The 22,901-nt window shown below is 49.7% G+C and overlaps 1 protein-coding gene across 3 annotated transcripts in view; it reads right to left on the bottom strand.

The window, feature by feature from the left end:
• LOC123761374 (uncharacterized) overlaps window positions 1–22,548 on the bottom strand; it is a 28,125-nt gene extending 5,577 nt beyond the window's left edge. For all 3 annotated transcript variants that reach the window (XR_011224743.1, XR_011224744.1, XM_069313536.1), the window contains exons 1-4: window positions 22,199–22,548; window positions 12,614–15,321; window positions 9,442–9,614; window positions 6,804–6,948 (exon numbers count right to left, since the gene is read on the bottom strand). Coding sequence is in view for 1 of the 3 variants with exons in the window: in XM_069313536.1 (XP_069169637.1) it covers window positions 6,804–6,948; window positions 9,442–9,614; window positions 12,614–15,234 (2,939 nt within the window). In the remaining 2 variants the exon portion in view is untranslated. The remainder of the gene's footprint in view (window positions 1–6,803; window positions 6,949–9,441; window positions 9,615–12,613; window positions 15,322–22,198) is intronic.
• Between the last annotated feature and the right edge of the window lie 353 nt (window positions 22,549–22,901).

The following is a 22,901-nucleotide window of genomic DNA, read 5'->3' as shown; positions in this document are numbered from 1 at the left end:
CATCAACAGTGGGAAATTTACTTGAAGTAAAAAGAGCAAACTCAATTAGCGGTCACCTTATAAAACAGTTATATAAATGGCTCAGAATGGGTTTAATAGATCGAGCTCATAAGTTATAAATATACTCGTGTTGTATTCACATTTGAAGCAGTTGTTAGTAATATAAATTATATTGTTTATTACGATCTTGGCAAGGCTTTCCACGCTCTTCAACATGAAAGGTTAATAAGCAAAGTTGAAGCCCGTCACATTATAGGCAAAATATTAAAGATAATTAGGGCATGATAACCTGATACAAAGCAGACAGGTGGTATAGATGGGGTGTAGTGTGAGTAATTTTTTGAAATTTTGCCCCAAGGGGCGAGTTTATTGGGCAGCGCCACTCATCTTGTGAGTGAACACATCGCCATAGTGACAGTATTGGGCAGCGCCACTCATCCTGTGAGTGGACACACCGCCATAGTGACAGTATTGGGCAGCGCCACTCATCCTGTGAGTGGACACACCGCCATAGTGACAGTATTGGGCAGCACCACTCATCCTGTGAGTGGACACACCGCCATAGTGACAGTATTGGGCAGCGCCACTCATCTTGTGAGTGAACACACCGCCATAGTGACAGTATTGGGCAGCGCCACTCATCTTATGAGTGAACACATCGCCATAGTGACAGTATTGGGCAGCGCCACTCATCCTGTGAGTGGACACACCGCCATAGTGACAGTATTGGGCAGCACCACTCATCCTGTGAGTGGACACACCGCCATAGTGACAGTATTGGGCAGCGCCACTCATCTTGTGAGTGAACACATCGCCATAGTGACAGTATTGGGCAGTACCACTCATCCTGTGAGTGGACACACCGCCATAGTGACAGTATTGGGCAGCACCACTCATCCTGTGAGTGGACACACCGCCATAGTGACAGTATTGGGCAGCGCCACTCATCCTGTGAGTGAACACATCGCCATAGTGACAGTATTGGGCAGCGCCACTCATCCTGTGAGTGAACACATCGCCATAGTGACAGTATTGGGCAGTACCACTCATCCTGTGAGTGGACACACCGCCATAGTGACAGTATTGGGCAGCACCACTCATCCTGTGAGTGGACACACCGCCATAGTGACAGTATTGGGCAGCGCCACTCATCCTGTGAGTGGACACACCACCATAGTGACAGTATTGGGCAGCGCTACTCATCCTGTGAGTGGACACACCGCCATAGTGACAGTATTGGGCAGCGCCACTCATCCTGTGAGTGGACACACCGCCATAGTGACAGTATTGGGCAGCGCCACTCATGCTGTGAGTGAACACACCACCATAGTGACAGTATTGGGCAGCGCCACTCATGCCTGTGAGTGAACACACCACCATAGTGACAGTATTGGGCAGCGCCACTCATCCTGTGAGTGGACACACCGCCATAGTGACAGTATTGGGTAGCGGCTACTCATCCTGTGAGTGGACACACCGCCATAGTGACAGTATTGGGCAGCGCCTACTCATAGCTGTGAGTGGAACACACCGCCATAGTGACAGTATTGGGCAGCGCCACTCATGCTGTGAGTGAACACACCACCATAGTGACAGTATTGGGCAGCGCTACTCATCCTGTGAGTGGACACACCGCCATAGTGACAGTATTGGGCAGCGCCACTCATGCTGTGAGTGAACACACCACCATAGTGACAGTATTGGGCAGCGCCACTCATCCTGTGAGTGGACACACCGCCATAGTGACAGTATTGGGCAGCGCCACTCATCCTGTGAGTGGACACACCGCCATAGTGACAGTATTGGGCAGCGCCACTCATCCTGTAAGTGGACACACCGCCATAGTGACAGTATTGGGCAGCGCCACTCATCCTGTGAGTGGACACACCGCCATAGTGACAGTATTGGGCAGCGCTACTCATCCTGTGAGTGGACACACCGCCATAGTGACAGTATTGGGCAGCGCCACTCATCCTGTGAGTGGACACACCGCCATAGTGACAGTATTGGGCAGCGCCACTCATCCTGTGAGTGGACACACCGCCATAGTGACAGTATTGGGCAGCGCCACTCATGCTGTGAGTGGTCACACCGCCATAGTGACAGTATTGGGTAGCGGCACTCATCCTGTGAGTGGACACACCGCCATAGTGACAGTATTGGGCAGCGCTACTCATCCTGTGAGTGGACACACCGCCATAGCAACATGTACAACACTCCCCAATAGGAAGAAAACCCGCTGAACATGGTCAAGCGGTGTGCCCCAGGGTAACGGTCTGCTCACTAAGGTGATGTTGGTCATAAATGTTACCTTTGTGACTTAATTGGTTGTCCAGGTGTGATTGTCTTCAGCATGTTGGGAGTGAACTTGCTACTACTAATATACTTTAAAGAGACATTGTGTGGCAAGTGACAACACTGCTACATAACATATTCTATACCTCACACAAATTAATGTTAAAAATAGCTAGAAATATAATGGAAAAGGTATAATCAAGGGAATTAGCTGTATATTAATGGCAGTGTGACTTTATGGACTTGTAATGAGGAAGATAATCATCATGGAGCAAAACGTCTACTGGGTGTTCAGGGTGTGGACCGTGGGTGTCCTGGGTGTGGACCGTGGGTGTCCTGGGTGTGTGGACCGTGGGTGTCCTGGGTGTGTGGACCGTGGGTGTCCTGGGTGTGGACCGTGGGTGTCCTGGGTGTGTGGACCGTGGGTGTCCTGGGTGCGTGGACCGTGGGTGTCCTGGGTGTGTGGACCGTGGGTGTCCTGGGTGTGTGGACCGTGGGTGTCCTGGGTGCGTGGACCGTGGGTGTCCTGGGTGTGTGGACCGTGGGTGTCCTGGGTGTGGACCGTGGGTGTCCTGGGTGTGGACCGTAGGTGTCCTGGGTGTGTGGACCGTGGGTGTCCTGGGTGTGGACCGTGGGTGTCCTGGGTGTGGACCGTGGGTGTCCTGGGTGTGTGGACCGTGGGTGTCCTGGGTGCGTGGACCCTGGGTGTGTGGACCGTGGGTGTCCTGGGTGTGGACCGTGGGTGTCCTGGGTGTGGACCGTGGGTGTCCTGGGTGTGGACCGTGGGTGTCCTGGGTGTGTGGACCGTGAGTGTCCTGGGTGTGTGGACCGTGGGTGTCCTGGGTGTGGACCGTGGGTGTCCTGGGTGTGGACCGTGGGTGTCCTGGGTGTGGACCGTGGGTGTCCTGGGTGTGTGGACCGTGGGTGTCCTGGGTGCGTGGACCGTGGGTGTCCTGGGTGTGTGGACCGTGGGTGTCCTGGGTGTGGACCGTGGGTGTCCTGGGTGTGGACCGTGGGTGTCCTGGGTGTGTGGACCGTGGGTGTCCTGGGTGTGGACCGTGGGTGTCCTGGGTGTGTGGACCGTGGGTGTCCTGGGTGTGTGGACCGTGGGTGTCCTGGGTGTGGACCGTGGATGTCCTGGGTGTGTGGATCGTGGGTGTCCTGGGTGTGTGGACCGTGGGTGTCCTGGGTGTGGACCGTGGGTGTCCTGGGTGTGTGGACCGTGGGTGTCCTGGGTGTGTGGACCGTGGGTGTCCTGGGTGTGTGGACCGTGGGTGTCTTGGGTGTGTGGACCGTGGGTGTCTTGGGTGTGTGGACCGTGGGTGTCCTGGGTGTGGACCGTGGGTGTTCAGGGTGTGGACCGTGGGTGTCCTGGGTGTGTGGACCGTGGGTGTCCTGGGTGTGTGGACCGTGGGTGTTCAGGGTGTGGACCGTGGGTGTGTGGACCGTGGGTGTTCAGGGTGTGGACCGTGGGTGTCCTGGGTGTGCGGACCGTGGGTGTTCAGGGTGTGGACCGTGGGTGTCCTGGGTGTGGACCGTGGGTGTTCAGGGTGTGGACCGTGGGTGTCCTGGGTGTGGACCGTGGGTGTTCAGGGTGTGGACCGTGAGTGTCCTGGGTGTGTGGACCGTGGGTGTCCTGGGTGTGTGGACCGTGGGTGTCCTGGGTGTGTGGACCGTGGGTGTCCTGGGTGTGGACCGTGGGTGTCCTGGGTGTGTGGACCGTGGGTGTCCTGGGTGTGTGGACCGTGGGTGTCCTGGGTGTGTGGACCGTGGGTGTCCTGGGTGTGTGGACCGTGGGTGTCCTGGGTGTGGACCGTGGGTGTCCTGGGTGTGGACCGTGGGTGTCCTGGGTGTGGACCGTGGGTGTCCTGGGTGTGGACCGTGGGTGTCCTGGGTGTGTGGACCGTGGGTGTCCTGGGTGTGGACCGTGGGTGTTCTGGGTGTGTGGACCGTGGGTGTTCAGGGTGTGGACCGTGGGTGTTCAGGGTGTGGACCGTGGGTGTCCTGGGTGTGTGGACCGTGGGTGTTCAGGGTGTGGACCGTGGGTGTCCTGGGTGTGGACCGTGGGTGTTCAGGGTGTGGACCGTGGGTGTCCTGGGTGTGGACCGTGGGTGTTCAGGGTGTGGACCGTGGGTGTCCTGGGTGTGTGGACCGTGGGTGTCCTGGGTGTGTGGACCGTGGGTGTCCTGGGTGTGTGGACCGTGGGTGTCCTGGGTGTGGACCGTGGGTGTCCTGGGTGTGGACCGTGGGTGTCCTGGGTGTGGACCGTGGGTGTCCTGGGTGTGGACCGTGGGTGTCCTGGGTGTGTGGACCGTGGGTGTCCTGGGTGTGGACCGTGGGTGTCTTGGGTGTGGACCGTGGGTGTCCTGGGTGTGGACCGTGGGTGTCCTGGGTGTGGACCGCTGGTGTCCTGGGTATGTTGACCGCTGGTGTCCTGGGTGTGTGGACCGCGGGTGTCCTGGGTGTGTGGACCGTGGGTGTCCTGGGTGTGGACCGTGGGTGTCCTGGGTGTGTGGACCGTGGGTGTCCTGGGTGTGGACCGTGGGTGTCCTGGGTGTGTGGACCGTGGGTGTCCTGGGTGTGGACCATGGGTGTCCTGGGTGTGTGGACCGTGGGTGTCCTGGGTGTGGACCATGGGTGTCCTGGGTGTGTGGACCGCGGGTGTCCTGGGTGTGTGGACCGTGGGTGTCCTGGGTGTGTGGACCGTGGGTGTCCTGGGTGTGTGGACCGTGGGTGTCCTGGGTGTGTGGACCGTGGGTGTCCTGGGTGTGTGGACCGTGGGTGTCCTGGGTGTGAGGATCGTGGGTGTCCTGGGTGTGTGGACCGTGGGTGTCCTGGGTGTGTGGACCGTGGGTGTCCTGGGTGTGTGGACCGTGGGTGTCCTGGGTGTGGACCGTGGGTGTCCTGGGTGTGTGGACCGCGGGTGTCCTGGGTGTGTGGACCGTGGGTGTCCTGGGTGTGTGGACCGTGGGTGTCCTGGGTGTGTGGACCGTGGGTGTCCTGGGTGTGTGGACCGTGGGTGTCCTGGGTGTGTGGACCGTGGGTGTCCTGGGTGTGGACCGTGGGTGTCCTGGGTGTGTGAACCGTGGGTGTCCTGGGTGTGGACCATGGGTGTCCTGGGTGTGTGGACCGTGGGTGTCCTGGGTGTGGACCATGGGTGTCCTGGGTGTGTGGACCGCGGGTGTCCTGGGTGTGTGGACCGTGGGTGTCCTGGGTGTGTGGACCGTGGGTGTCCTGGGTGTGTGGACCGTGGGTGTCCTGGGTGTGTGGACCGTGGGTGTCCTGGGTGTGTGGACCGTGGGTGTCCTGGGTGTGAGGATCGTGGGTGTCCTGGGTGTGTGGACCGTGGGTGTCCTGGGTGTGTGGACCGTGGGTGTCCTGGGTGTGAGGATCGTGGGTGTCCTGGGTGTGTGGACCGTGGGTGTCCTGGGTGTGTGGACCGTGGGTGTCCTGGGTGTGTGGACCGTGGGTGTCCTGGGTGTGGACCGTGGGTGTCCTGGGTGTGTGGACCGTGGGTGTCCTGGGTGTGTGGACCGCGGGTGTCCTGGGTGTGTGGACCGTGGGTGTCCTGGGTGTGTGGACCGTGGGTGTCCTGGGTGTGTGGACCGTGGGTGTCCTGGGTGTGTGGACCGTGGGTGTCCTGGGTGTGTGGACCGTGGGTGTCCTGGGTGTGTGGACCGTGGGTGTCCTAGGTGTGTGGACCGTGGGTGTCCTGGGTGTGTGGACCGTGGGTGTCCTGGGTGTGGACCGTGGGTGTCCTAGGTGTGTGGACCGTGGGTGTCCTGGGTGTGTGGACCGTGGGTGTCCTGGGTGTGTGGACCGTGGGTGTCCTATGTGTGTGGACCGTGGGTGTCCTGGGTGTGTGGACCGTGGGTGTCCTGGGTGTGTGGACCGTGGGTGTCCTGGGTGTGTGGACCGTGGGTGTCCTGGGTGTGTGGACCGTGGGTGTCCTGGGTGTGTGGACCGTGGGTGTCCTGGGTGTGTGGACCGTGGGTGTCCTGGGTGTGTGGACCGTGGGTGTCCTGGGTGTGTGGACCGTGGGTGTCCTAGGTGTGTGGACCGTGGGTGTCCTGGGTGTGTGGACCGTGGGTGTCCTGGGTGTGTGGACCGTGGGTGTCCTGGGTGTGTGGAACGTGGGTGTCCTAGGTGTGTGGACCGTGGGTGTCCTGGGTGTGTGGACCGTGGGTGTCCTGGGTGTGGACCGTGGGTGTCCTAGGTGTGTGGACCGTGGGTGTCCTGGGTGTGTGGACCGTGGGTGTCCTGGGTGTGTGGACCGTGGGTGTCCTGGGTGTGTGGACCGTGGGTGTCCTGGGTGTGTGGACCGTGGGTGTCCTGGGTGTGTGGACCGTGGGTGTCCTGGGTGTGTGGACCGTGGGTGTCCTGGGTGTGTGGACCGTGGGTGTCCTGGGTGTGTGGACCGTGGGTGTCCTGGGTGTGGACCAAGGTGGTGATAGACCTAAGGTCTGGTCCCCAAGGCATGAAGGACTTGAACAACAAGTGGACCGTACCGGGACGTGGGCTGGAGGCCTCGGACCACCTGGACCAGCCAGGAGACGTGGTCCACGGTGACGTGGCTGACGTGCACCTCCAGGTACCTCAGTGGTGGCAGGGGCACCAACACTGTCGCCTCCACCTGCTGCCCCACCTGCACACCTGTAACACAACAACAACTATGTTACTACCACACCTGCAACACCACCACCTCACTACCACACCTGCAATACCAACACAACCACGTCACTACCACACCTGTAGCGGCACATCTGTGTGAGGCCCAATCACCACAAGCACGTGCTGGTCACCACAAGCACGTGCTGGTCACCACAAGCACGTGCTGGTCACCACCAGCACGTGCTGGTCACCACAAGCACGTGCTGGTCACCACAAGCACGTGCTGGTCACCACAAGCACGTGCTGGTCACCACAAGCACGTGCTGGTCACCACAAGCACGTGCTGATCACCACCAGCACGTGCTGGTCACCACCAGCACGTGCTGGTCACCACAAGCACGTGCTGGTCACCACAAGCACGTGCTGGTCACCACAAGCACGTGCTGGTCACCACAAGCACGTGCTGGTCACCACCAGCACGTGCTGGTCACTACCAGCACGTGCTGGTCACCACAAGCACGTGCTGGTCACCACCAGCACGTGCTGGTCACCACAAGCACGTGCTGGTCACCACAAGCACGTGCTGGTCACCACAAGCACGTGCTGGTCACCACAAGCACGTGCTGATCACCACAAGCACGTGCTGGTCACCACAAGCACGTGCTGGTCACCACCAGCACGTGCTGATCACCACAAGCACGTGCTGGTCACCACAAGCACGTGCTGGTCACCACAAGCACGTGCTGGTCACCACAAGCACGTGCTGGTCACCACAAGCACGTGCTGGTCACCACCAGCACGTGCTGGTCACCACCAGCACGTGCTGGTCACCACAAGCACGTGCTGATCACCACCAGCACGTGCTGGTCACCACAAGCACGTGCTGGTCACCACCAGCACGTGCTGGTCACCACAAGCACGTGCTGATCACCACAAGCACGTGCTGGTCACCACAAGCACGTGCTGGTCACCACCAGCACGTGCTGATCACCACAAGCACGTGCTGGTCACCACAAGCACGTGCTGGTCACCACAAGCACGTGCTGATCACCACAAGCACGTGCTGGTCACCACAAGCACGTGCTGGTCACCACCAGCACGTGCTGGTCACCACAAGCACGTGCTGGTCACCACAAGCACGTGCTGGTCACCACAAGCACGTGCTGGTCACCACAAGCACGTGCTGGTCACCACAAGCACGTGCTGATCAACGTGACGAGCGAGACATTATAGCGGGAGGATATTGAAGCCCGTGATGTACAGGGCACGACACAGAGGACGGGTACTTTGTTTACAATTAAGGCACTAGAGAAACAAATGAGGATCGGTAATCAAAACAGTTTGGGAGGGAGGCAGAGGGAATTATCAGGGGGAAAGCGCCAAGCCCTGACTATATATATATAACACTTATTTCATGTTGTGTTAGATTCAGCTACTGGGAACAAGAAGTTGCAAGTAGCATAGGCTATCGTGAGCCCCGTAGTGGACTTAGCTGGCACAGGAGCGGGGCTGTGTGACTTATTTCAATTTCAACCATTTAGCACTTGCAAGGGGACAGGATAAGGATATGTGATGGGACGGGGGAAGGGAAGAGTTTGGGGGATAAGCTTATGAGAGCGGACGCTGTGTCCGGCAGACAAGGGCACACGCACTGACCCACACAACAATAGTGGATGCTCCACTGCCCTACTTTATCTTAACTATGCACTAATTTACACACACACACAATTTAATATATATATATATATATATATATATATATATATATATATATATATATATATATATATATATATATATATATATATTCCAAATTGTCAAGAATTCCGACACTGAAACAAATAATATCTCTATGGCTCTGTTGGACACTCAATTTCCACCTGTGTCCGCGAGTGCAACACACACACACGCAAGCACAATGTGTGTGTGTGTGTGTGTGTGTGTGTGTGTGTGTGTGTGTGTGTGTGTGTGTGTGTGTGTGTGTGTGTGTGTGTGTGTGTGTGTGTGTGTGTGTGTGTGTGTGTGTGTGTGTATGTGTGTGTGTGTGTGTGTGTGTGTGTGTGTGTGTGTGTGTGTGTTTACTAGTTGTGTTTTTACGGGGATTGAGCTTTGCTCTTTCGGCCCGCCTCTCAACTGTCAATCAACTGTTTACTAACTACTATTTTTTTTTTCACAACACACACACACACCCCAGGAAGCAGCCCGTGACAGCTGACTAACTCCCAGGTACCTATTTACTGCTAGGTAACAGGGGCATTTAGGGTGAAAGAAACTTTGCCCATTTGTTTCTGCCTCGTGCGGGAATCGAACCCGCGCCACAGAATTACGAATCCTGCGCGCTATCCACCAGGCTACGAGGCCCCCTGTGTGTGTGTGTGTGTGTGTGTGTGTGTGTGTGTGTGTGTGTGTGTGTGTGTGTGTGTGTGTGTGTGTGTGTGTGTGTGTGTGTGTGTGGGCGTGTGTGTGTGTGTGTGTGGGCGTGTGGGTGTGTGGGTGTGCTGATATACCAATGCGTTTATATATATAATAACTCACAGAGTTTGTTGAGAAGAGGGAAGCGGCGAGAGAGGGTGGAGGTGTTGAAGGCGCAGTGGAGAAGGTGGGCGTGGTCGGTGGTGGCGAGGGCCACGCCCACCTCCTGCAGGGTCGGGGGCAGGGCTTCACACACCCTCTGGCTCACGCCCCCGCGGTACTCCCTCACGCTGCACCTGCCGGCACACACACACACATGACACAGACAAGTGTAGATATGATAGAGCCCAATAGGCTCAGGAACCTGTACACCTCTTGATTGACGGTTGAGAGGCGGGACCAAAGAGCCAGAGCTCAACCCCCGCAAGCACAATTAGGTGACCTTAAACCTTACGACCACACTATCCCATCACTACTTATTTCCTCCAACATGCTACCGTAACTACCCTTGTAAAGCACGGGTAGTTAAGGGCTAACCTTACCCAACTTTGCAGGCGGACTGGTCTCGGGTACTCGACGTTCATAGGCAGGTGAAGAGGGAGGGGAAAGAGATGATGGGGAAAATGATCACCATACTCACGGTCACCAACAGTGAACATCACTACACTCACAGTCACCAACAGTGAACATCACCACACTCACAGTCACCAACAGTGAACATCACCACACTAACAGTCACCAACAGTGAACATCACCACACTCACAGTCACCAACAGTGAACATCACCACACTAACAGTCACCAACAGTGAACACCACCACACTAACAGTCACCAACAGTGAACACCACCACACTAACAGTCACCAACAGTGAACACCACCACACTCACAGTCACCAACAGTGAACATCACCACACTAACAGTCACCAACAGTGAACATCACCACACTCACAGTCACCAACAGTGAACACCACCACACTAACAGTCACCAACAGTGAACATCACCACACTAACAGTCACCAACAGTGAACATCACCACACTCACAGTCACCAACAGTGAACATCACCACACTAACAGTCACCAACAGTGAACACCACCACACTAACAGTCACCAACAGTGAACACCACCACACTAACAGTCACCAACAGTGAACACCACCACACTAACAGTCACCAACAGTGAACATCACCACACTAACATTCACCAACAGTGAACACCACCACACTAACAGTCACCAACAGTGAACATCACCACACTAACAGTCACCAACAGTGAACATCACCACACTAACAGTCACCAACAGTGAACACCACCACACTAACAGTCACCAACAGTGAACACCACCACACTAACAGTCACCAACAGTGAACACCACCACACTAACAGTCACCAACAGTGAACACCACCACACTAACAGTCACCAACAGTGAACACCACCACACTAACAGTCACCAACAGTGAACACCACCACACTAACAGTCACCAACAGTGAACATCACCACACTAACAGTCACCAACAGTGAACACCACCACACTCACAGTCACCAACAGTGAACATCACCACACTAACAGTCACCAACAGTGAACACCACCACACTAACAGTCACCAACAGTGAACACCACCACACTAACAGTCACCAACAGTGAACACCACCACACTAACAGTCACCAACAGTGAACACCACCACACTAACAGTCACCAACAGTGAACACCACCACACTAACAGTCACCAACAGTGAACACCACCACACTAACAGTCACCAACAGTGAACATCACCACACTAACAGTCACCAACAGTGAACACCACCACACTCACAGTCACCAACAGTGAACATCACCACACTAACAGTCACCAACAGTGAACACCACCACACTAACAGTCACCAACAGTGAACATCACCACACTAACAGTCACCAACAGTGAACATCACCACACTAACAGTCACCAACAGTGAACACCACCACACTAACAGTCACCAACAGTGAACATCACCACACTAACAGTCACCAACAGTGAACATCACCACACTAACAGTCACCAACAGTGAACATCACCACACTAACAGTCACCAACAGTGAACACCACCACACTCACAGTCACCAACAGTGAACATCACCACACTAACACTCACCAACAGTGAACACCACCACACTAACAGTCACCAACAGTGAACACCACCACACTAACAGTCACCAACAGTGAACATCACCACACTAACAGTCACCAACAGTGAACACCACCACACTCACAGTCACCAACAGTGAACATCACCACACTAACACTCACCAACAGTGAACACCACCACACTAACAGTCACCAACAGTGAACACCACCACACTAACAGTCACCAACAGTGAACATCACCACACTAACAGTCACCAACAGTGAACATCACCACACTAACAGTCACCAACAGTGAACACCACCACACTAACAGTCACCAACAGTGAACACCACCACACTAACAGTCACCAACAGTGAACATCACCACACTAACAGTCACCAACAGTGAACACCACCACACTCACAGTCACCAACAGTGAACATCACCACACTAACACTCACCAACAGTGAACACCACCACACTAACACTCACCAACAGTGAACACCACCACACTAACAGTCACCAACAGTGAACACCACCACACTAACAGTCACCAACAGTGAACACCACCACACTAACAGTCACCAACAGTGAACACCACCACACTAACAGTCACCAACAGTGAACACCACCACACTAACAGTCACCAACAGTGAACACCACCACACTAACAGTCACCAACAGTGAACACCACCACACTAACAGTCACCAACAGTGAACACCACCACACTAACAGTCACCAACAGTGAACACTACCACACTAACAGTCACCAACAGTGAACACCACCACACTAACAGTCACCAACAGTGAACACCACCACACTAACAGTCACCAACAGTGAACACCACCACACTAACAGTCACCAACAGTGAACACCACCACACTAACAGTCACCAACAGTGAACACCACCACACTAACAGTCACCAACAGTGAACACCACCACACTAACAGTCACCAACAGTGAACATCACCACACTAACAGTCAGAGAGAACAAATATATCCAAGGCCCCAGAATTATTTCATAGCAATTAAGATTATATAATTACAATTTTTAAGAAACAATAATCTGATTTAAAGATTTTAAGCGACATCCAGTCATGCATAAACCCTTAAGTGATGAAGATGAGAAGTTAGCCAAGTATAGTCTTGAGCCTATTACTAATACTGCAAAGGCAGGCACTGTACCTTTGTAGGACTCGCTGGAGAACAGTGTCGAGGGAGAGGTCGAGACAAGCGGGGTGACGGAAGAGGTGCTCGAGGTGCAGCTCCACCTGGTACTGACACGTCTCCACTAGCAGGCTCATCTGCACCAGCAGCTCCTCCAGACGGGGAATGTCTTGGGGTTTCCTCCTGATCTTCACCACCACTTCCTTGGGGCTTAGGAGAGGGAGAAGGTTGGCGTAACAGTCCACTCTGGAGTCCTCAACATCCACCCTGCCGTTCACTATGAGGAACTCTGGGATCTGCTTCACCAGAAGGTTGACCATCTTGGTGTTACACTTGACGCTGGCTAGCAAGTCCAGCCACTCGTCCCTGTCTCTTATGCCAGACTCCCTCAGCAGTTTAACTAACTCTTTGCTTATATTCATGGTCATATTTTCTCTTTTGTGAAAGAGTCCAGTTAGATGAATCAAAACATTCTGGTACTTCTCAAGGGGCAAAGGACTCGAGTTCATTTCGTGCATTTTTTCCAGAATTTTGGTGATGGTGTTAGTTCTGAACGGGGCAATGACTGTTTGAATTATTTTTTCAGCAATACTTGAAACCTCAAGTTTTTTGGTGCAACTCTGAAGTAAGTACATGGCACTATAAAAGTCCTGGAGGCCCTTGTGAGGTATAATATGTCTCATCTGAATTCCTGACACAGTCCACAAGGTTTTCTGAGCCAAGTAAGCGCCCATAACTTCTTTGGGTGGCAAACCAGTGTTAGAGCAAATGTCCTCAAGTTTCTTTGTTGACTCGTCTGCCAGGACAATGTTCTCATTCTTAATGCTTAATAACGACTCATGGTATAACGAAGACAAAAATTCATGAATCTTACCCCTGAGTTCCGAGGTGTCCAAGAGTTCAGTCAAGTGTTGCGACTTTAACCGCTCCAGCAGCTTTTCAATCATTAGTTCATGAATTTCCCAGTACAGTTCTGTGGCTGTTGTCACCATGTTTACTTTGTCTCCCCCGACGGCCCACAAGAAGGTCAGCAGTACAAGGTTCAGAGGAAGTCGCAGATGTTCTTGCAGCTGATTTTGAGTCTTTCTCAGATACTTGATGAGTCCATCAGTCTCCTGAGTACTCATGCTCATTTTCTTCATTTCCTTATGATATATTTCGACAAACATCTCCCTCATGCTGTCTGGTATACCAATAATTTTTAGGTAGGATATTTTGAGAACAGGAGGAAGCATTTTGAAGAAATCCTTTACTTTCTCTGGCCTTGTGGTGCAGAATACAGCAATATCATATGATAACTTTATGTTCAGTACCTCCTTGAGGAGCTTCGTGGAGGAGACGTTTAATTCATCAAGACCATCAACAACAACAAGTACTTTATACTGCAAGACACTCTTCAATAAATCGTTCTCTCGGAATCTCCGAGACGTTTTTGGCATTAAAGTTGACAACAATTGCGACAGAGATTGAATAACTGGATTTCTACATTCCATATATATTACCAAGTCGAAACTTGTAAGATCGTCTATAAAACTGCTGCCAGTGATCCAGTTAGACATGATAATTTTAGTAAGGGTAGTTTTACCTGCCCCTGCGACACCTTCCACCAGAGTGATGTTACTGGTCGTACCATCACCCACAAACTGCAGTAAATCTTTGTTACTGATCTGTTGACTTTTAAGACACCGTCTATTAAGAACTATTTCCATTTGAGTGAAAATAGCACCCACTTGGAGATGCAGTTCAGTTCCATCCAGGAATGACATTGGGTTGATGTAGGACCATTTGGTATAGTTCTCCTTCAACTCTTGTATACCAACTGACATCAAAAGCTCTAAACCTTCCTTAAACAAGAGCTCGTTCTCAACACTTGTGATGTTCCAGTGTTGAAAAGGATCGTCCCTCAATATGCTGATGCTGTGGTCCATCATACGGATACACTGAGCTACGATATCGTCATCAATGTTGTACTTTGTCCCAGCTGCTTCCAGAACGCCTTTCAACAGCTCCCGCAGCTCCTCCGTCATGTTGATAAACTCTGTTTGAGTCGGTGATATCTCCCTGTGCATAACAATATTGCGAAAATTTTTAATGGAGGTTATACTGAACTCGAGAGTGTGTCCTGGAGTCCACCAGATTGGATCGTTAACAGGACACATGCCCTCACACACCGTCTGGATACATTTATACATAAGCGAGATGTCGTAGGTGGCCCCGGTGGGATCAGCCGCCAGGGTGTCCATCTGCGCCTTGTTGAAGATCTGAGAGATTTTTCTTCTCTGAAAATTTCCATTTTTTTGAAGGTACTGATGCAAGGGCAGCGTGATGGTGAGGCCCTGGGTGCCCCACTCGTACACCTGGTGCAGTACGTCGCGGGCCGTCCGACGCACCATCTTCTGAAGACGGAACAAGCACCGGTCTTGGTGCTTGAAAGCTACAGAAAGTTGAAGCATCACGCCTACCTTTGAACCAGCTGGGGTGACAGGTGGCTGAGACCCAGTTGGGGTGACAGGTGGCTGAGACCCAGTTGGGGTGACAGGTGGCTGAGACCCAGCTGGGGTGACAGGTGGCTGAGACCCAGCTGGGGTGACAGTTGGCTGAAAACCTGTCATGGTGACAGGGAGCTGAGGCTCAAGCATGGAGACAGATGGCTTAATGTGACAGGTGGTTTAACAGATGGCGAGACGTTCACGCTGTCGTCACAGCTGACACATTACTCCATCATTCTGTAATGACAAACAAAAATTAGGATTAAAAATCAATAGTGAAACAAAGTGCAAATTATAATATGTCTTAGGAAGGGCGCCATTCCTTACACCCCGTCTTCCTGCAAACTGGACATACCTGAATTTACCTGAACGCCATTATCTAATATCCTCGACGAGGACATGATGCCAGCGGCTTGTCAATAGTCCCCCTCTATGGTCATAATGATTTTTTCTAGCTGGATTTTGAAATTTAGCTGTTTTGGCATTTATGGTTTCGGCGGGTAGGCTGTTCTATGGGTTTATAACTGAGGGTGAAAAAGCATCTCCTGTTCTCAGTCCTACATTGTTGCTTGTTGAGCTCGAAACCGTTGCTCCTTGTTTGTGTTACATCTGACCTTTAGAGGAAGTAGTCTACATCAACATCTTCCAATTTCTTTAGTATTTTAAAAGTTTTATAAGATGAGCCTTGTCATGTCTGGTTTGTAGTGTTAGCAGTTGGCCCTCAACCGTTCCTGGTATGAAAGTCGACTTAGTTCTAGAATGATTTTTGACGCTCGGTATTGAACTTTCTCCAAAGCAAATGTCTTTCTGAAGATGTCTCCATGTCTGGATACAATAATCTAGATATCAGCGATTTATACAGTTGAATAACTACCGTATTTTGCACCAAAGAGATCACCTTGTGTTCCCTAGAAGTCATAAGGCTCGTTTGACTATTCCCAGGATTTGGTTTACTTTGTTTTACTGTCGCTCCGACATGTTGTGACACTGTGTGTGAATGATGGCCTCTCACTCCAGTGTCCCGTTCTTCATCAACCTGCTGCAAGGTAGTGCTGTGTTACCACCCTGGATTCCTAATTGGTTTTGCCAGGAAGCCTGAGGTCAAAACTATGATACTATTGATGAACCCGGAGACCCACCGGCACCTGGCACTAGTAGTTAGTTACCGTTGATTGATTGACAGTTGAGAGGTGGGCCGAAACAGCAGAGCTGAACCCCCCGCAAGAACAACTAGGTGAATACATTCTTATAATGATGGTTTTCCCGCACTCTGAGCAGGATAAGGAAGGCGTCTTCCTAGACAGTAGACGTAGTAAGACAGACAGACGAGGGGCTGAATGCCGCCACTACCCTGCTGTAAACAATGGTCATCCCCCTGTGACCATACGTGGTCTCATGACAAACATCCGCTCAGCCAAGGTAGGTCATATTCTCTTGGTTTGAAAACTTCCATCGTTACATTTGACAACATTGCCACTTTGACTAGGAGTGCAGAATAGACTTAGTGCCGAGTGACACAGGATCAGCCTTACTTACCTTCCTAGACAACCTTCCACCTGATCAGGTTTGAATAAGTGGCTGCTCCCACAAACCAGAGGTGTACATACCATGTCCAACTCAATGGTTTAGATGTAGAGAATTTAATCATACCTCACAAGGATGTACTACTAATGTGCACTTTGCTCTGGTGCCCATTTCACAAATACATACACTTCAGAAATACTTAAATGCTCAAAATGTGCTGGTGACCATACCTTGAGGTTACCTCGAGGTGTTTTTGGGGCTTAGCGACCCCACGGCCCGGTCGTCGACCAGGCCTCCTGGTTGCTGGACTGGTCAACCAGGCTGTTCGACGCGGCTGCTCGCAGCTTGACGCATGAGCCACAGCCTGGTTGATCAGGTATCCTTTTGAGGTTTTATCAAGTTCTCTTGAACACTGTGAGAGGTCGGCCAGTTATGCCCCCTTATGTGTAGTGGAAGCGTGTTGAACAGTCTCGGGCCTCTGATGTTGACAGTTCTCTCTCAAAGTACCTGTTGCACCTCTGCTCTTCAACGGGGATATTCTGCACATCCTGCCATGCCTCCTGGTCTCATGTGATGTTATTTCTGTGTGCAGGTTTGGGATCAGCTCCTCTAATATGTTCCACGTGTAAATTATTATGTATATCTCCCGCCTGCGCTCAAGAGAATACAGATTTAGGTTGGTCCCAATAGTTTAGATGTTTTACTGAGTGGATTCTAGCAGTAAAGGATCTCTGCACGCTCTCCAGGTCAGCAATTTCTCCAGCCATGACACAAGATAAAAAATTTCACAAATATAAAGTGCATGTCCCTTCATACATAGCAGCTAAGACTACTACCATGACTCACTCCATCACCAACATGCAATACTGCAGCGTACTGAAACAACGCAACACAGTCCTTAATCAATAACAACCACCCAACAACACAATTCACAAATACCCCATGTCCACCTCATCACCCCCACGAAACTCACAATTCAATATAGACCTCATTCAAGCACTTCTTGCTGGCATTGAAAATGCAATGGGAAAAGACCCTGGACGTGTTCTTCAATAAACACATGACACAGATAATCCAGACCCATCCCCGGGGCTGACTCCACACGCACCACATCCTTGGCTACAGAGAGTGACGCTCAAACAGGCATAGGTACTGGAAGCATACTGTTACGGCCTGACTGAGCCAGTAACCGGGTTCTTTCTGCGTATGGGGCCTTGGAGCCACTTCTGCATTGTTCCCCACCTCTGGTCACTAGTAATTTATCAAGAATTGGCAGTAGCAAGTAATTGTGAAAATAAAAAAGGGTTTAAATAAGACTAAATAACATCTTTACATAATATATCTACAGTTTTCTTCAATTCCCAGCGAGTCCACTATCTCCAAATATTCATCATCCACGTCCAATGGTCATAACAGCGGCGAGTTCGCCCTACTCAACATGGGCCAGTCCTACACCATATCATCACGATGTCCAAATACCCCACATCTGCTCTTCAGAAACACACTGACAGAGGTCTTCAGCAACAAGCTGACAGGGGTCACAAATAATAGGAGGTCTCTATTAACACCCTGGCAGAAGTCTCTAACTATACGCTAGCAGAACTTCCGAACAGACAGCCAGTTATATGATGATATCCTGAACAGTTGATAAATAAAAGTAATTGAGGAACTCCAGTTATCTCTTACTTATCATAAATGGTATATAACCTTATCATAAGCCAAGGGATTTGTGGATCAGTGTTTAAAAGGGAATTCGGAAGTAATAATAACACAGCTGATGCCATCTGTCGGCAGAAGAGAACACTTTCAACTGGCTGGTCAACAGTGGCCATAAGATACAGCTTACGCCATCTGTTGACATCAAATTACACCTATAACAAATTACCCCACAAAATACAACTAACGCCATCTGTTTTTTTTCCAACGCACTATAAATAGCCAAACAGCAACCCATAAGGCGGGTTGTTGTGCTCGGGTAGGAGGTTCCAAGCTCTGCCCACAAGATGGTATGGGGTGCATAATAAATGGCCTATCATTGGTAGAAACTCTTTGTTGACATTCACACAACAGCCAATCACAGGAAGGGATCAGCTAAACTGCTAAAGGCTCCATCCACTTAATAAATCATCTTTATTCAGCACACCATCCTTGCTTATGACATTCTGCTTCAACTTTAATCTACCTAAAAAGTTAAATGTTAAGTATTTAAAAGTATTAATATAGTGATAATTAAATACTGTAGGATGTAACGGGTGTTACAGAAACATGGGCTGGCTACCTTACTTGTGACGTCATCAGTGGGGGTTTTGTCTCGCAAATAATATCGGCGATACAATGCCTCCGCCCTCTTATTAGTCTACATTATTCAGTTAGATGGAAATTTCTGTCTTGTATAAAACAGAAATTGTTGTTCTTTTGTACAACAACAACGTTATTGAGCAAAAGGACGTATTTCTTATTTTGCATTTTATTCATATAAGCGTTGGCATTCCCCGCAACAGCCAATCACAGGAAGGTATTTGTTGGAAACTCTGCCTTCAACAAAGTTGATTCCTAATGAACTCTAACAATAAATTCGTTTAATAAACGAGTATTTAGGGTCAAGCTACAGATGAACATTATAGGATAACGGTGTTTTAGCTTGCAGCTTCGTTAGACAGAATCCCTGGTCTTAATTTTAAAAATAAAGAACTAGAAAGCGTATTTTATTGCTAACTTTTCGAGAAATTTTCCGTTTCTGCCCGAAACGCTGCGCGTACTAGTGGCTTTACAAGATTGTAAATACTATGCTATGTATTCTCACAAACCCAATGTACCTTCTTGTATATAAATAAATAAATAAATAAATAAATAAATAAATAAATAAATAAATAAATAAATAAATAAATAAATAAATAAATAAATAAATAAATAAATAAATAAGAAATAAATCCCAGCCTAGAAACTCTTTGTTGACATTCACACAACAGCCAATCACAGGAAGGGATCAGCTATACGTGCCATCCACTTAGTAAACATCTTAGTTCAGCCCACCAGTCCTGCTTATGGAATTCTGCTTTAACTTTAATTTACCCAAAAAGTGAAGTGTTAATTATTTAAAGTGTTAATAAAGTGATAATTAAATATTGCAGGATATAACAGTTGTTATATAAAAATGGGCTAACTTGTGACGTTATTATTGGGGGGTTGCCTTGACACAAATAATGATACACTGCTCTGCCCTCTTATTCGAGTAAATTATTCAGTTAGATGGAGATTTCTGTCGGGTGCAAAACAGAAATTGTTGTTCTTTTTCACAACAACCTTGTTGTTGTGCACAAGGACCTATTTCAAAGTTTAAATTTTATTCCTAAAAAGAGTGTTGGTATTCCCCGCAACAGCCAATCACAGGAAGGTATTTCTGGAAGCTCGGCCTCCTTATGGACTCAGCACAACGATCTAGCTCATGGCTCTCTGTTTCATCTCTTGTATATACAAACTATGACTTTTTTCGATTACTGTTATAATTAATAATATGAGATATAAAAGTTTTTACACAAAATGGCTAAATTCTGCCATTAAATAGACTTTGTCTGGTATACTTACAAACATACACCAATTTATTACCATTCATCCATTATTAATTTCAAATGTAATGTATACTGTCTAGTTTTTTTCCTCTCGCCATTACTTGGTGCAATACTTGAAAGTTGTCTATTTATTTATCGATCTATCTATTATCTTGTATTTATATTTACAAGTTTCTGTTCTTGAAAGAAAACTCTGCATTGAACTGGGACTAATTTATTAAATAATATTATTTAGTATTAATTAATATTTACAATTATTATTAATTATAATTATTTATAGCTTAGTTACTTTCTCAGATTGCTCATTGACAATCCAAGGTTACACTCAACGTCTCCTTTAAAGGCAGATTCTTTGGCTAACTTATCAGCTCTATCATGCATTCGGAGGCCAACATTGACACCAGTAATTCCATCTATCATCATACTATCATGCAAGAGGAGCCACACATCTATGGATCATCCAATAAAATCAGCAGACTTCTAGATGTTACTACTGCTCGGCTTAGACTCGGTTACAAGTATCTCTGGGAATTCTCATTATCTGCTGATTTAGACCTGACCAAATGTAAACTGTGTCAACAAAATTATTCGCACACCCTCCGTCACTATGTGATGGAGTGCGAAAAGATACGTGAATTTAGAGACAATTCTATAACCATGTACCAACGATGTGTAAATATTTCATTCAAAATGGTCTGCTACCAGAAATTTTAGCCAAATATCCCCAGTTTGCTAACTGTAGGTAGTAACTAAGTGATTGTAACTTATCCACCGCTGCCCACTGGATGGGGGGGGGGGGCAGTGTGCAGGACAAACATATCAATTGTGACACTAGCTCTCCACATATGTCAGTTGCTTAATTTGGAACCTGTACTTGAGGTCGATTTCGAACCCATTGTTGATGTGACGACTTATATTGAATTTTGTAACTAGCTCATCAAGATTGTAACTTGCTTAGCTAAATGAATTGTGGGGTTCAGTCCCTGAGCCCATTATGTGCCTCTGTAACCCTTTCCACTACCGCCCACAAGATGGGTATGGGGTGCATAATAAATGAACTAAACTAAACTAACTATTAATAACAATTATTTATAGCTTAGTTACTTTCATATAACTCGCAATCGTATATTCTTAACATTAATAGCCCAAATTAGCACATCTTGCTTTTAAATTAGCCCAAAAAGTAGCAAGTAGCGATATTAAAAATTTGGGAGCGCGGGGCTCTCAAAAGTAGCCCAATTCGCTACTTGTAGCCCAATCTGGCAACACTGCAAGAGACCCTCCTCTTCACCTCTGTGGACGTAATAGTCATTAGCCAGACAGAACGTACACAAGGAGAACATATGACGACAACCTTTCACCGGGGAACAGAAAATATGATTGGATGCACACTATAGATAGCGTTGATATCGTTACTTCCCTCACCATAGGACATCATCTTCCATGCTCAGGAGCCTTTTACAGATGGCGTTGTCTTCGTCACACCTAATGTCTTGGAGCTGGAGTGCATGTCCATAGACGGCGCCGATATGGTCACACCTCACTCCATTGATATCGTCACACATACAAAAAGCCTGATACTGGGCCAATTCTTAATTAAATATTTAGCAAACAACAGCCCACCCCACTCTGGCCAATGCTGGTGGGTTGAACTCACAGCGATCTGGCACTCAGATCGTTGAGTTCAGTCAGATCGTCACTCAGATATTTTATATCCCAAGATTAGATACAACCCCTCTTGTTGCTGTGTTCCCAGACGAGTGTTTCCAATAAATAATGTTGTAGTGCCATTTGGTTTGGGGTCGAGTAAAGCCTGCTGGCGGCGAGGGTCCAGTGGGACTGGTTGGTGGCGCCCCCGTCCTCCTAAGGCTTCCCAACGTCTAGAAACCGAGGTACCAAAGCGCGTTATCCTAACCTCTACTAGAGGACTCCAAGCAGAAAACGGGACACCACAGTCACGGCTCGGCGCCGATGTGAGAGCACACAAGTCTGATGTATAAAGGACGCTGAAGGGTACTTACGGAAGAGGCCATGACAGTCACGTGGTTGTGAAGTAATATACTACACAACAGAGGAGAAACAAGAGTGGTGCTGCAGGGCTAGAGAGGAGTCACCAGCAGTACTGTAGGTAAGCGTGCGGATACCAGTGTCACTGGAGAAATTACCAGTACCAGGGGGGCAAAGAGGGATAAAAGTAGTACTGGAGGAATACGAGCGGCGCTGGGAGGACAGTAGGTGTACTGGAGGGCGGTAGAGGGATACTGGAGGGCGGTAGAGGGATACTGGAGGGCGGTAGAGGTATACTGGGTGTACTGGGGGGCGGCAGAGGCAAACAAACACACGTACACTGCGGGAGTGGAGTTATCACTGCAAGACATCCGCTGTTGTCTCAAGACACCTCCGTCCACACAACAGTGTCGCGGCACTGTCATAGAGCCTCACTTGTCATAGAGCCTCACTTGTCATAGAGCCTCACTTGTCATAGAGCCTCACTTGTCGTAGAACCTCACTTGTCACAGAGCCTCACTTGTTACAAACATACACACACTCTCGTCAATTCAATTTTCATGTTATTAGAAAACTTACGCACATTTATGTACGGGACTAGAGGAAAAACCCCCTGCATGCTTAGCCTATAAACTTAAGAAAATGTTGAGGAAGCAGAAGCTCACAACCTCTGTAGAAAGAACTCACGATAACAACATACAACACTCTGAGGGGAAC

This window comes from Procambarus clarkii, chromosome 7 (genome assembly GCF_040958095.1).
Source record: "Procambarus clarkii isolate CNS0578487 chromosome 7, FALCON_Pclarkii_2.0, whole genome shotgun sequence".
Lineage (NCBI taxonomy): Eukaryota > Metazoa > Arthropoda > Malacostraca > Decapoda > Cambaridae > Procambarus > Procambarus clarkii.
The sequence above is the reverse complement of the archived record's forward strand: the minus strand, read 5'-3'. Positions and strand labels throughout refer to the sequence as shown.